Source organism: Mastigoproctus giganteus, chromosome 5, assembly GCF_048544385.1.
Source record: "Mastigoproctus giganteus isolate SK-2022 chromosome 5, ASM4854438v1, whole genome shotgun sequence".
Taxonomy (NCBI): domain Eukaryota; kingdom Metazoa; phylum Arthropoda; class Arachnida; order Uropygi; family Thelyphonidae; genus Mastigoproctus; species Mastigoproctus giganteus.
In genome coordinates this window covers 225,102,940-225,116,954 of record NC_143579.1, presented here as the reverse complement: position 1 = coordinate 225,116,954, position 14,015 = coordinate 225,102,940, and the positions used below count along the sequence as shown (strand labels likewise).

The window sequence follows — 14,015 nt, the reverse complement described above, 5'->3', positions numbered from 1 at the left end:
TCAATCAAATTTACATCCTTCCTAAAATGAGGCCTCCAGACCTGTACGCAGTACTCAAGGTGTGGCCTGACCATTGCCCTATACAAAGGGATAATCACCTCCTTTTCCCTGCTAGCAAAATTCCTATATATCATTGACAAAACCCCATGACCTGCTCTTTCAGCCTGTCTTCATTGCTCAGAAAACTTCATATCTGACTGTACAATTACTCCCAGGTCTTTTTCATTTTCTGTCACCCTAAGTGTAGTACCACACATTTGGTACGTTCCTCTGGGGTTACTTCTACCCATATGCAGTACTTTGCATTTGTCAACGTTAAACTTCAGTGCCACTTCTCAGCCCATCTGCCCAAATTTTCTAGATCCTGTTGCAGTAGCGCACTGCCATTACTGTCATTAACAACCCTGCCAACCTTTGTTGTTGTTGTTTGGTTTTTAGGAGCATTAGCAACTAAGGCCATATTGCTCCGAGAAATGCGGTGGTCATTCCCTGACCTTTCCGCATCCTCCGTATTTGGTGGTCGTGGGCTCGAACCCCGGTCTAATCAAGAAGCGTGTGCTACTCACTGCTGCTCCTGCCCACCTGGCTACGGAGGCGCCTTGCCAACCTTTGTATCATCTGCAAACTTCGACACTAAACCTATCCACACAATCCATGTAAGGATTTTCCCTGTGATTCCAACACATTCCAGCTTATGCAATAACCTCTCCTACAAGACTGAGTTAAGTGTTTTGATTAAATCTAAGTAAGCAAGGTTGAAATTATTTCCTGCATCCAGCTCATGAGTGACTCAATAGCTAACCAGGTTGGTTAAACATTTCCCTTAACACAACTATTCTGTGTTCTTTCAAAATTCCATTTTCCACTTGAGAATTCCATTACCTTCAGAATTCCTCTTTTATCATTGCCTTCATGATTTTCCCTAACACTCAAGTCATCAGACTGACTTGTCAGTAGCTATCCACTTCACTCTTAGAGCTACCTTAATGTATTGACAATACACTGGCAATTCTCCAATCCACTTATAATTGGATCCACTTCTGGGTCTAGTAATGATCTCATAATTAACCTCAATGGTTCATACTTTTCTCAAAATTACTGGGTATATGTTTAGATGACTATATAAAATGTTTCTTGTCTTATATTATTACTGTAGTGTATTTGTATAAAATGGTTTGGTTTTATTTTATTTATTTACTTATAAATAAAATAAACAACTTTATACAAATACAGTATAGTTTTGTTATGTACCTGCCCTTTAAAATGGTTGATAAGAGAAAATCAAGTGCTGAAGATATTTCTGGTTCAAAAACATCTGGAACCATAACAATGGAGGCAGAGAAAGACATTATTAAATATGGGTGACCCCCATATAACGGTACTTCTACAACATGGTTTCACTCTAACGTGATTGATAAATTGTGGCAATCCTCACACAACACGGTACTTATATAAATATCACAGTTTTGCTCTAACACAGTCAGAGAACTGCGGCAAACCTCACATAGCATAGTATTTTTGAGGTTTTGTGCAGGGAAAACCCTGCTGTTATGTTGGATATAAGTTTTCAATTGTGGACTGTATCGGAATCATAGTCTGCAGGGGTAGCACAGTGGTGTCGTCACCGTCCTCCCAACACTGGGCAGTAAAGTATTAGTATTAGTAATGGCCACATGGTGCAAGAAAGCCTATGGCTTATTTTGCATCAGCCAAAAAAAAAAAAAAAAAAAAAAAAAATCAGAACAAAACAATGATAAAAACAAAAAAAAAAAAATAAATAAATAATAATAATTAATAAAAAAAAAAGGAAATTAAACCTATCATCCTATGCGCTTCCCTTATCTGAAAGTACTACCAAGATGACCTTTGAATTTCCCCAAACTGTCGGCCTCTACCACCCATGAAGGCAACTTATTCCAGTAATTTATAACTCGCTGGCTAAAATAAAACTTCCTGCAGTCCAATCTAAACATTTCCCCCCGTAACTTGAATTTATGTCCCCTAGTTCTAGCATCATTTATGATCATGAAAATTTCGTCCTCATTCATTTTACTGATGCCTCACCTCAATCAAATCTCCTCTAAGGTGTCTAGTTTCCAAACTCTGCAACCCACATATTCAAAGTCTTTCTTCTTAAGGACGCCCTTTTGCCGATCTCACCAGGCGAGTTACCCGTCTTTGCACCCTTTCAAGAAGCTCGATGTCTTACTTTAGGTGCGGTCTCCATACTTGAACACAGTATTCCAAGTGTGGTCTAACATAAGCCTTATATAATGGGATTATCATGTCCCTATCTCTACTTGCAAAAGTTCGATAGATCATCGATAGGCCACCATGGGCCTTCCTTGCAACCTGTTTACAATGCTCAGAGAATTACACGTCTGACCGTATCGTAACACCCAAGTCCCTTTCCTCCAGTACTGGGTTTAGTTGAACTCCACCAAGTGAATAAGTTATTTTGGGATTACTGTTTCCCAGGTGTAATACCTTACTTTAATCCAACAGAGTGTAACACTCTGTTGGATTAAAGCATAGCTGCCATTTTTCTGACCATTCCTGAAGTCTATCTAGGTCTCTCTGAAGAAGCTCAGCTTGACAGTGATCATTAACTACTCTACCAATTTTAACATCATCTGCAAATTTAGACATCACGCCCTCTATCCCTTCATCAATGTCGTTTATGAAAAAATATCCCTTCATCAATGTCGTTTATGAAAATTAAAAACAACAGTGGTCCTAATACTGATCCTTGGGGAACCCCACTTCTTACATCAACCCAATCTGAGGAATAGCCATTTATCACAACCCTCTGCCTCCTGCCCTGAAGCCATCCTTCTATCCATCTAAGGATTTTCCCAGTGATTCCAACCTGTTCCAGCTTATAAAGCAACCACTCATGTGGGACTGAGTCAAAAGCTTTGCTGAAATCTAAATAAACAATGTCGAAATTATTCCCTAAATCCACAGTCGTGAGTGACCCTTTCAAAATAGCGAACCAGATTTGTTAAACATGATTTTCCCTTTACAGAACCATGCTGAGTATCCTTGAGAATTTCAATTCGATCCAAATGATCCCGAATTCCACCCTTAATCATTGCCTCCATGATTTTCCTTACTACTGAAGTCAGACTGACAGGTCAATAATTTCCAACTTCACTTTTAGAGCCACCGTTATGTATAGAAGATACATTTGCACTTTTCCAATCCAAGGGAATCTCCCCAGAGTCTAGTAATGCTCGCATAATTAGCCTCAATGGTTCAATGTACTTGCTTGCCGCCTCCCTTAAGATTATAGGGTATATTCCATCAACTCCAGGAGCCTTACTAGTCTGTAGGCTCGAAAGTTTTTTCATTAAATAATCTTGCGAAATTTCAATATCATTAATTACATATTTTTCAACTTCGCTCCCACAATTTCCCATTGCCACAAAAGGTTTTTCATTTGTAAATATCGATCCAAAATAACTGTTGAGTTCATCTGCAACGGCAGCTGGTGTATTTAATACTATCCCCTTTCCCTTACGTAAAGGTCCGATCTGGTTTGTCCTGCTCTTCTTGGCATTTATATATGTGAAGAATTCTTTATCCCCCCCTCTTTGCTCTGTTTGCTAGTGATTTCTCATAAACTGCCTTTGCCTGTCGAACCTTTCCTGTGGCTCTATTACACATCACCTTGTAGCTGTTATAGACTTCAGTACTTTTTATTGCTCTGTAACCTTTCCATGCCACCTTTTTCTGCTCAAGTAATGTGGCAACTTCACTATTCATCCAACTTGGAACCCTCCTCGTGGAGTATTTTTTTTAATGGTATATACGCATTCAAGGCATCTGTGATTAATGTTTTAAAAGCATACCACAGTTCAAATGTATTCATTTTCTGCACGATATCTACCCAGTTAATAGAGGCCATGTAGTACCTTAAGGCATCATAATTTTCTTTTCTGAAATTAAAATCCATTTCTTTGCCTTTTACTTCTGCTATCTCTCTCATCATCATCCACCGTAGAACTCGGTGATCACTTCCTGCTACTGGTTCCTCTATTGTCATCCTGTTATGTCATCTGATTCATGTGTGATGATGAGGTCTAGGATATTCTTTTCTCTAGTACTTTCCCTGACATGCTGATACAAATAACTGTCATCTAGTTGATTTAAAAATTTTGTTCCCCATGTCGAGTTTCCTTCCCATTTACTCCAATCAATTAGAGGCACATCGAAATCACCCATAATAAGGCATTGACACTTACTTGCCCATTCCATTTGCATGTGGAGGCTTTTGTCATAATCTTCACAATCACCTGGTCTGTAGATTACACCTACTCGCATTAAAAGCCCTGGTTCGAATCCTGTCGGTGACACAAGGAACTTTTTATGGGCTTTTTTTACTCCGTGGCTGAGTAAAGTCAGTTTTAGGCTTAGATAGCAAGGTTTCTCCCACTTCCAAAAAACTAGGGTTTTTCATCCAGAAAAAACAGGTAAATCGACCATAAAATACATGCAGTTTACAGACACAATACACATGGGTATGTGAAATTAACTTTCTGGGTGACCCTAATGTAATTGTTTGTTTTTTGTATTGGAATGATAGCTTTATCGCTTAAAGAAGTAAAACAGTCAACATTAATATGTGTGTTAGAAAAATGTATGGCCAGAGTCAGTTCATTCAGGAAATATGATCGAAACGACAGAAAATGGAATTGGTGCGTTTATAGAACTTGCTAAGTCGGTAGGAGGAGAAGGTTTTGATGTTATGACTACTGAAGATGTTCAAGAATTCTGGCAAAGCGGATTTGAAGTTCAAAGAAGCTGGCAAAGCAGATTTGGTGGCAATGGCATCGGAGGTAAACCAAATCAATTCAGAGGGTAATAGTGCAGATAAATTCTGAAGTTCCAAATTTTACATTAAAAACCATACAGGAAGGTATAAACTTAGCCAAGCAATTAGAATCTTATTTTTTGAATGCAGATCCCTCGGCTGAAAGGAGCACAAAGTTCAAAAGGGAGCTTCAAACATGAGTAACTCTATACCATGAAATTTACAACGATCTATCAAGCAAAAGCAAACTAACCCAGATTACTGATTTTTTAAAGAGAGCCGAAGGTACATGAAATCTAGATGCTGCAGAATAAAGTTCAGATGGTGAAGATATTTTGGAACAGAGAAAACATTCTCATTTGATTGGGCTTAGCAGCGATGAAGAGGAAGAAAATTAAATGAATATACATTATCTGACATATATGTATCACAGTATGTAAGATGTTTGTTCAGTTATTACTATTTTTAATAAAAATTAAGTTTCTGATAGTTATAAAAAATGGTGTATTTTTATTAGCTTTTGGAACATAATCCCCTTTTTGTACTAGTTCTTAGTCCTATATAACATGGTTTCACACTACACGAGATTTTATAGGAACCCTCACATAACAATGTTATGTAAGGGTTACCTGTACTCTGATAAAGGTGAGATACCTGCAAATGTCAGTTGGATCTTGGATATTCTCCATACCTCAGTGGTGAAAATCATAAAGGCAAGTAAGAATTAAAGATTATGTTAAAGGCTATGCAGACAACAGTAAGTACATTCCTGACATTTGAGAATTTTTCAGATAATTACCCTTGGTTTTATTTGCTCTTCTAATAGTGGTATCCATTTAATCTTTTTAATCATAGGAAAAGGCTATAAAGAATGTTTCAAAAGAAAGAATATGTAGCTCTTTTTTTTTTCTTCTCTTTTTCTTTTTTTAATGAGAATTCTATAATTGTGATATTACTTTTCAGAAAATTGGAGAGGTTGGCTAGGCATCGTGCTTTCTAGTTGGGGGAAGATTCTTAAATGCTATTGTATTACTTACTCTTCTTTGTGCAGTGTACCTGCTTCACCATTTGTCATTTGTTTGGTAAAGTCTGTCTCTCAGTAAAGACTGGAAGAATTTTCTTAAAGATATTTCATCCAAGGCTGTAGTTAGCAGGTCTAAGATGAGATCTAGGTTACCCCTGTGAGATATTTCTGGGTTTTTTTTATCGTTCAAAGGCAAACCAGTCTGGATACCCACTACACATAAACACTTAAAACGTGCTAAATTCTCAGCCTGCCTGAATATTCTGTGATGTGCCCTCTTAACATAATTAAGTGTGTCAGTTATAAAAGCATTTGGGATGTCTATTTGTCACTGAATATTGCTTTTTTATAATTTTATCACATTTTTTATATATGTAGTATTATCTGTAGTAATGATAAGTGATTTTTCCCTCCCATTTTAGATTATCCATGTTCACTCATTAGTGTGCGCAATCGAAAACCCGTGTATTGTGAGATTGGACATACCATTATGAATGTTCTTGCTGTAAGTTTTATATTATGTTTAGTATCATAAAATTAGCAAAGGCAGATTTTAAAATTAGCTAAAAGTAAATCAGTCGTGATTAAAAAAATGTTGGAATACTTAGTTTGTGTAGCTTGGATATGAAAATATATTATCAGTGGTGTATGGGTATAATTAAGTGGTTATAATTGATTCCTTTGATTAAGGCTAATCATTTGATTTATTCAATTATACTTATGTGAATGAATAGTAGTTATGGTTAGTTTGGTGAAAATTGAATGTGAAGTTTTTACATGTGACATGTTTTAGCCAATATTGAATAAAACTAAAGAATGCTGTACTGATAGATTAGTATAGTCATGGTAGATTTGATACCCTTTTCTGTATTCCATTAGCAAAAATTTTGCATCCTAGTGATTACAGATCTCATATAGTTAAAATAAAACTAAATATATTTTAACCTTTAGCACCTGCAGACTAACCCCTATGCAGGGTGTTTCAAAAATGGTCAATAATTTAAAGATGAAAAGTACAAACTAAAATAAGCAAAAAAGTCCCAGTGAATGTCGGGCTGCAAATGAACCGTTTTTGAGATGATGCACATTTTCTGTTAAGATACGCCACTGACTGTGGGAGAACTAGTTTAGAAAAAAGCTGTGAATCCTTTGCTAAGGGTGGTTTTTATTAAACATAAGATAATACATTTTTAATTTTTGGTTTCAACACCACAGGATGTTACAAAAGGTGTTCAAAATGCTGTCCTTGCATCCATACGCAGCTTTGTAATCTTCTCTGCATTGAGTTGTGAATCCTCTCAGGCATTCCTGGGTCATTTCTGATTTGCTGAAAGACTCTTTTAACCCGACAATGCGATTCCTCAACTGTGTTAATGTCAGAAGTGTACACCAAGCTTTTTACGTGATCCCAGATACAGAAATCCATACGATTTAAGTCTGGTGATCTGGGAGGCCACATTACAGGTCCACCTTTGACTATACCTTCTAGTTAGATACCGAGTCGCAACTCGAGAAAAATGTGCCGGTGCACCATCATGCATAAACCACATGATCTGGCGTTGCTGAAGTGGAACATTATCATCAAGGAGGTCTGGAAGAACATTCTAAAGGTACAGCTCTCCTATTGGAGAGCTGTACCACAATTAAACAGTCTCCTAGGGGACTGTTTAATTGTGGTCCAATTAAACAGTCCCCTAGTAGTCATACCCAGACATTCAACGAGAAACATTGCTGATGTCGTGACTTGTGAATTGCATTAGGATTTTCGTCAGACCAAGCATGACAATTATGAAAATTTAAAAATACCATCACGGATAAACCCAGCTTCATCAATGAACAAAATGTTGTTTAAAAATTGGGGGTTTTGCACACACTGTTGTTGCATCCACTGGCAGAAGTTCACTCTGGGAGGGTAGTCTGCATTGCTGAGACCATGTACATGCTGCTGCTGGTGCCTCCGTAGCCGCAGTGCATAGCACACGCTTCTTGATTAGACTGGGGTTCGAGCCCGTCACTACCAAATACGGAGAATGCGGAAAGATCAGGGAATGACCACTGCATATCCCGGAGCAATATTGCCTTAGTTGCTAATGCTCCTAAAAACCAAATAACTAACTAACTAACTATGTACATGCTGGATATGGTAGGGTACAGTGATTGGCGATGTAAAATTCTCCACACACTGCTATGACTCAGTACATGCTCTTTCACAGTAACCCTCCTTGTCAAAATTCCTGGATTTTGTTCTGTTCTTTCTAACACCCTTTCCCCTCAACATCAGATGTTATGCTTCTGGCCTACCTGCTCATACTCCATGTGCAAAGTTCGCACATTCTCTAAGGTATTGATGTACCCTGATGAATGTGCACCTGTTGGGCTGCCTTCGGTGGGGAAATACTTCTTGGTACAAACGTGCAGCCTCGAGTGCACTGCTGTTGACTTTACCATACATGAAGTGCATGTCTGCATACTCTTTGTTGCTGTAACCTCTTTCCGTGTTGACTATCCTTTGACAAATACTAGTGTGCCTGCTATGTCTCAGAGCATCGAGAGAGGGAAAAGGGAGAGAATGAGCATAACATAAACAAGTCATTGGTGGATCCCAACTAGAAATGTGCAATATCTCAAAAACGATTCACTTAAGAACCCATGTTTACTAGGCTTTTTTTTTTTTTTGCATATTGTAGTCTGTTCAGTTCACCTTTAAATTATTGACCTTTAAATCATCAGGGGTAAATCATCAGGGGGCATTTTTTATTGCTCTTAATGTAAAAAAAAAAGCTTTAATACAATGTACAGTACTGTACAACATAAAATTGTTGCAATTTGGCATTTGATTTACGGATATCAGAAACAGTTTTGTTTTTTTTTTACGCCGTAAATTTCACAAACACGTGCTACATGTTCTAATTTCTCAATTTCACATGCCTTCTTTTAACTCCTCTATCATTTGATGCCATTGTAAATTGTAAGGATTGCAAAATTATTTAATAAATAAAATCGCAATTCAGAAACTGCAGAAACACTCTGTATACAAACCTGACCACATGATAGCTTGAGGCAGACTGAGACCGAAAGAAAGTGAGTCGGTAGACCTGCAGTTAGTGTCCCGAGTCATGTTCAGCTCGCAAGTCGCCACCTGCCCTTATCTGTAATCTGGGAAACAGCTATATGAACACATTTTCAGAAAGAATAAAAAACAATTTCCTGAATTTGATTATAAAAATAAAAGTAGGTAATTATCAAAACAGTAATGGAAATAGGTAATTATTATTAATTTTTAATTAATAATAACATTGAAGTTTTGTATAACCTAAAAAAAAAATATATGGTCAAGATTAATATGTACATCACTGTATTATTATTTGTCCGGTCCGTTAAATCCGAAATTCGCGTTATATCGGGGTCCGTTAAATCGAGGGTTTACTGTATTGCGGACAGCAGTAATTTTTAAATGGGTGACAGTATGCCAATAAACAAAATACTGGAGTATTAAGTTCATTCATTAAATTTACTTGCTGTACTGATTTTGTTCATTGGCTAGTCATTGGTAGACTGTCCAGTGACTTGCCAAGTGATATAAGCTTCTAGATTCCATTCTAATAGCCAGCATGAAGACAGTAGAGTACAATACAGAGACAGTACAAAGAATGAGGTTCAGGTTATCCAATCAACTATCAACTTCACCAAGAGATGCTGTACAATGCGAGTGTGATTGTATTCCCCAGGGTGAATATTAACAATGCAGTTTATGACAATATTAATTTCACAATAGAAATTAATAAAAGTAAGCATATCTGCCTCTCAGCAGTGAACTGGCTTCCAAAATATGGAGCATATCCCTTAAAAAAAAAAAAAAAAAAAAAGTAAAGTGCAGCCATTATCAACCCACTGCAGGATGGAAGCCTCCTCAACAATTCATGCTGAGGGAAATGGACCATAATCTGCCACGCTGGTCCAGTGCGGGTTGGCAGATCGACCATATTCAGCAGTCAGGGGCTTGAACCCCGGTTTACTCAGAGCGTGTGCTACTGCGCTCCTGCCCACTCGGCTACGGAGGCCATAACCATCAATGCAACTTCATCCCTTGAACAAAGATTTTAAACCCGAAATAGTAAGGTGATCATATTTGGAGATTGTGAAACTTATAAATTCATCAAGGCAAAGAAGCTCGGAATCAAAAATTCAGTATTCAAATAAAGTAACAGAATTCAAGAAATTTAGTAGCCCAGTAAAATTATTTTCTCCCATGAATAATTTTGTTTATATTCTTGCTTCTGACTTTAGTAAATCATTTTGTTTCATCTGTCTGTTCCAAACTTGGCTTTTTAGTCATATGCACATTTTCATATTAATTTAATGATATCGGTATTCCTTGGTATGTTGGAGAATGTGTTATCTAATAAAAGCCATGATTACCATAGCTTAAACTAGAATAATTCTGATTTAGAGCTACATATGATCAGTGGTGCACAGGATACCCTTGAAAAATTGTTTTAATAAATGGCATGGCATAAATTTTGTTTTTAATAATGTGCCATTTTCAGTGTCTAGATTTTTACTGTAAATGCCAAAGAAGAAGATGGGATGAGTCATAATGTTTTGCAGTCTAAGTCCTGTTTCAGTTTGGTTACCTTCCAAATGATGAAAGAATTGTTCAGTGATACAGATGGGAAAATTAAGTATAGAAAATTTGCTCAAGGCATGCTTGTGGTTTTAACAATTCCTCATTGTAGTGATCAATTGAGAGAGGATATTCAGCTTAGTAACAAACATCTGATCTTGGAGCATTCTCTCTCTCTCTCTCTCTCTCTCTCTCTCTCTCTCTCTCTCTCTCTCTGTCTCTCTCTCTCTCTCTGTCTCTCTCTCTCTCTCTCTCTCTCTCTCTCTCTCTCTCTCTCTCTCTCTCTCTCTCTCTCTCTCTCTCTCTCAGTACATTGGGAAAATCTCTAAACAGCCAAGTCTAGGCAGCGAGGCAGTTGTTTTGAAGAAAATGTTGGTTCTACATTTTTGCAGAAAGCAAAATCTGGGATAGTCTTCTGAAACAAAAGTTTTCCAATGTCAAATGGTTGATGCAAGTTTCCAAACTCAGTAAGTTCGGAAAGAAATTAAATAGCTATTCTCTGCAATATGCAAGGGCATTATGCTAATAACTTTTAGCCATAAACAGTTGCTCACAATTGTGATGCAGGACATTACGTTTCCTTTATGACAGCGAACTAGGGAAATTTCTAAAACTGCCTTCAATCATGGCTGTAGCCAGCCAGCCAGCCAGCCAATCTAAGGCAGTGGGAGTAAGGTTTGATCATGATCCTTTTTAATAATTATAGCATTGGCATTTGTTAATTTTCTACCCCCCATGTCCTTGTCAACAATACTATATTATTAACTAGATAGTATTGTCGACTATACTGTCTGGTTTGTGATATTAAAATATAACATTTATTGTTGCAGCAGTTATTTTTAAACAGCCTTTGAAACACATAAACTCTGAGTAAAACAGATGCTTTGGCCAGTGTTTTTGCTTTGGTTCTAGCTGGAAACAACTCTGAGGTTTTGATTTTTTTTCTTCTTTGCTTTACTTGCATGCAGAGTGAGAATGTATTTGAGTAATTATATTTTTCAAATGTATTTTAGTTAGAAAATGTTAAATATAAATGCTTATTCGTTTATATTGACCACTGCATTTTCTCCAGGAGTTAATTATAATAAAAATTTTTTTACAGGATTTCAGAAACTACCAATTTACATTGCCTACAGTTCCAGGAGTTGTGATTCACATGGAAGAAAAAAAAAACGTGTGTCAATTTTCCACGCAATAGATATGATAAGGTGATTACTTGTAATGGAGTTCTAGTATTAAGTTCCTTAATATTCTATTAACAAGTCTGTTAACATAAAGAGTGATTTTGTTGTAAATTTTCATGATTTTTTGTACTATATAAAGCAATTGAGCACTTTATATCCATTACACCTTGGTTTCGTAATGTAGTGCAAGTTGTAGAAGTTTTTTTTTTTATTTATTTAAGGACCCCTGTTCATATGCATATTAAATTCTATGTTATTCACATTTAATAGTCTTATACAACTGTCTTATACACCTCAATCAGATTACCTCGAAGATGCCTAGCCTCTAGATGCTGCAGAACTTAAGCATCTCTTGGTAAGAGCACCCCTTTGTTCCCCTCTACCAATCTTGTTGCCCTTCTTTGTACTCGTTCTAGCAACTCTACATTCTTCCTAAAATGAAGCCTCCAGACCTGTACACAGTATTCAAGGTGTGGCCTGACCACTGCCTTATACAACGGGATAATCATCTCCTTGTCCCTGCTAGCAAAATTCCTATATATCATTGACAAGACTCCATGACCTGCTTTGGCAGCCTGTCTGCACTGTCCAGAGAACTTCATATCTGATTGCACAAATCATCCCAGGTCTTTTTCTTTCATTCTCTACCTCCCTGTATGTTAGTACCACACAGTTGGTACATTTCCCTGGGGTTACTACAACCCATATGCAGTACTTTGCATTTGTCAATGTTAAACTTCAGTTAGCACGTCTCAGCCCATTTGCCCAACTTATCTAGATTCATTTGCAGTAGCATACTGTCTTTACTGTCATTAACAACCCTGCCAACATTTGTACCATCTGCAAACTTGGACATTAAGCCTGATATACCCTCATCAATATTGTTGATGAATACACAAAACAACAATGGGCCCAGCACCAAACCCTGGGGAACTCCACTAATAACATTAGTCCACAAACAGCAGTGTCCATTGATTAGCACTCTTTGTTGTCTCTCACTCAATCCTCCCTTTATCCATTGTGGTAACTTGCCCTTAATGCCATATGGCTCAAATTTGTACAGCAGTCTTCCATGTGCAACAGTATCAAAAAACTTTCCTGAAATGCAAATATATGATATCAAAATTATTTTTTGCATCCAGTTCCTTTGTGACCACATCATAGTATCCATTCAGATTGGTCAGACAAGACCTTCCTTTAATAAACCCACGCTGTGTCTTAACTACTACTGCAGTCTTGTCTAGATGATCCTGCAATGGTTCTTTAACCAGTGACTCCGTTATTTTCCCCAGAACACAAGTTAAACTAACAGGTTACTTGTGTCAAATTTTGAACCCCCCCCCCCTGTGAATTTGGGATACATTTGCACACCTCCAGTCCATGGGGTCCTCCCCTGAGTCTAAGGAAGCTATCATAATTATGGTTAATGGTTTGCTTACTTCCTTTGCTGTCTCCCTTAATATAACTGGATAGATCCCATCCACCCCAGGTGCCTTATATTTAACTCCTCCTGTTATATGTGTCGCCTGATAATTTATACATATCCCATGCATTTTTCTTCTCTGCCACGAGCCTTATTAGTTCATCTGACATCCATTTAGGCCTAAACCTTGAATAGTATTTCTTAGTTGGTATTAAAAGCTTGTAGCCTTCAAGATTAAGTCCCTGAAAGTTTCCCATTTAGAATTCACTGTTGGTAACATCATCAGTTGATCCCACTGTATTGAATTTAAAAACTGTCTAAGACCACTGTAGTCACCTTACGAAAGCAAAAGCCCTTCCCTTTTCTCTTGATGGTAGTTACATTCTTTAGTAAATCCCACATCAGTACACTGCAATCACTGTCACCCAGTGGGTCCTTTATCTGCAAATTCTGAATGCATGAATAATCCCTGCTGATAATCAGATCAAGAATATTGCTCTCTGTGGTTGTCTCTCGAACATGTTGCCATAGAAAACTGTCATCCAATAAATTCACAAAAGTCTTGCTAGTGTGCAAGTGACCAATCCACAAGTTCCAATCAATATCTGGAAAGTTAAAATTCACCATTATAAGACATTCTGATTTACTGCCCCACTCTATTTCTCTGCAGAATTGCTCTTGTACTCATCAGATTCATTAGGCCTATAACACACACCTACTCTCATTTTCCTTTTCCTAGTGCTTATGTCACATCATGCTGACTCAACATTGAATTGTCCACCAATGTCAATTGGATGCACTTCCTTAGATTTTGTGTTTGTTAACTAGCAGCATAACAGCTTCTCCCTTCCTGTCCTTTCTGTTCACATTGTACTCCCCAAATTCTAATTCTGCACTGCTTATATCTGTGTGACACCATGTCTCTGATATCCCAACAATATTCA

At 37.4% G+C, this 14,015-nt stretch overlaps 1 protein-coding gene across 1 annotated transcript in view; it reads left to right on the top strand.

Moving 5' to 3' along the window:
* Positions 1–14,015, top strand: part of LOC150086169 (uncharacterized) — a 249,210-nt gene that overhangs the window by 220,491 nt on the left and 14,704 nt on the right. The window contains exons 13-14 of the mRNA XM_090374434.1: positions 6,263–6,345; positions 11,567–11,672. Coding sequence (XP_090230560.1) covers positions 6,263–6,345; positions 11,567–11,662 — 179 coding nt within the window. The 3' untranslated portion in view covers positions 11,663–11,672. The remainder of the gene's footprint in view (positions 1–6,262; positions 6,346–11,566; positions 11,673–14,015) is intronic.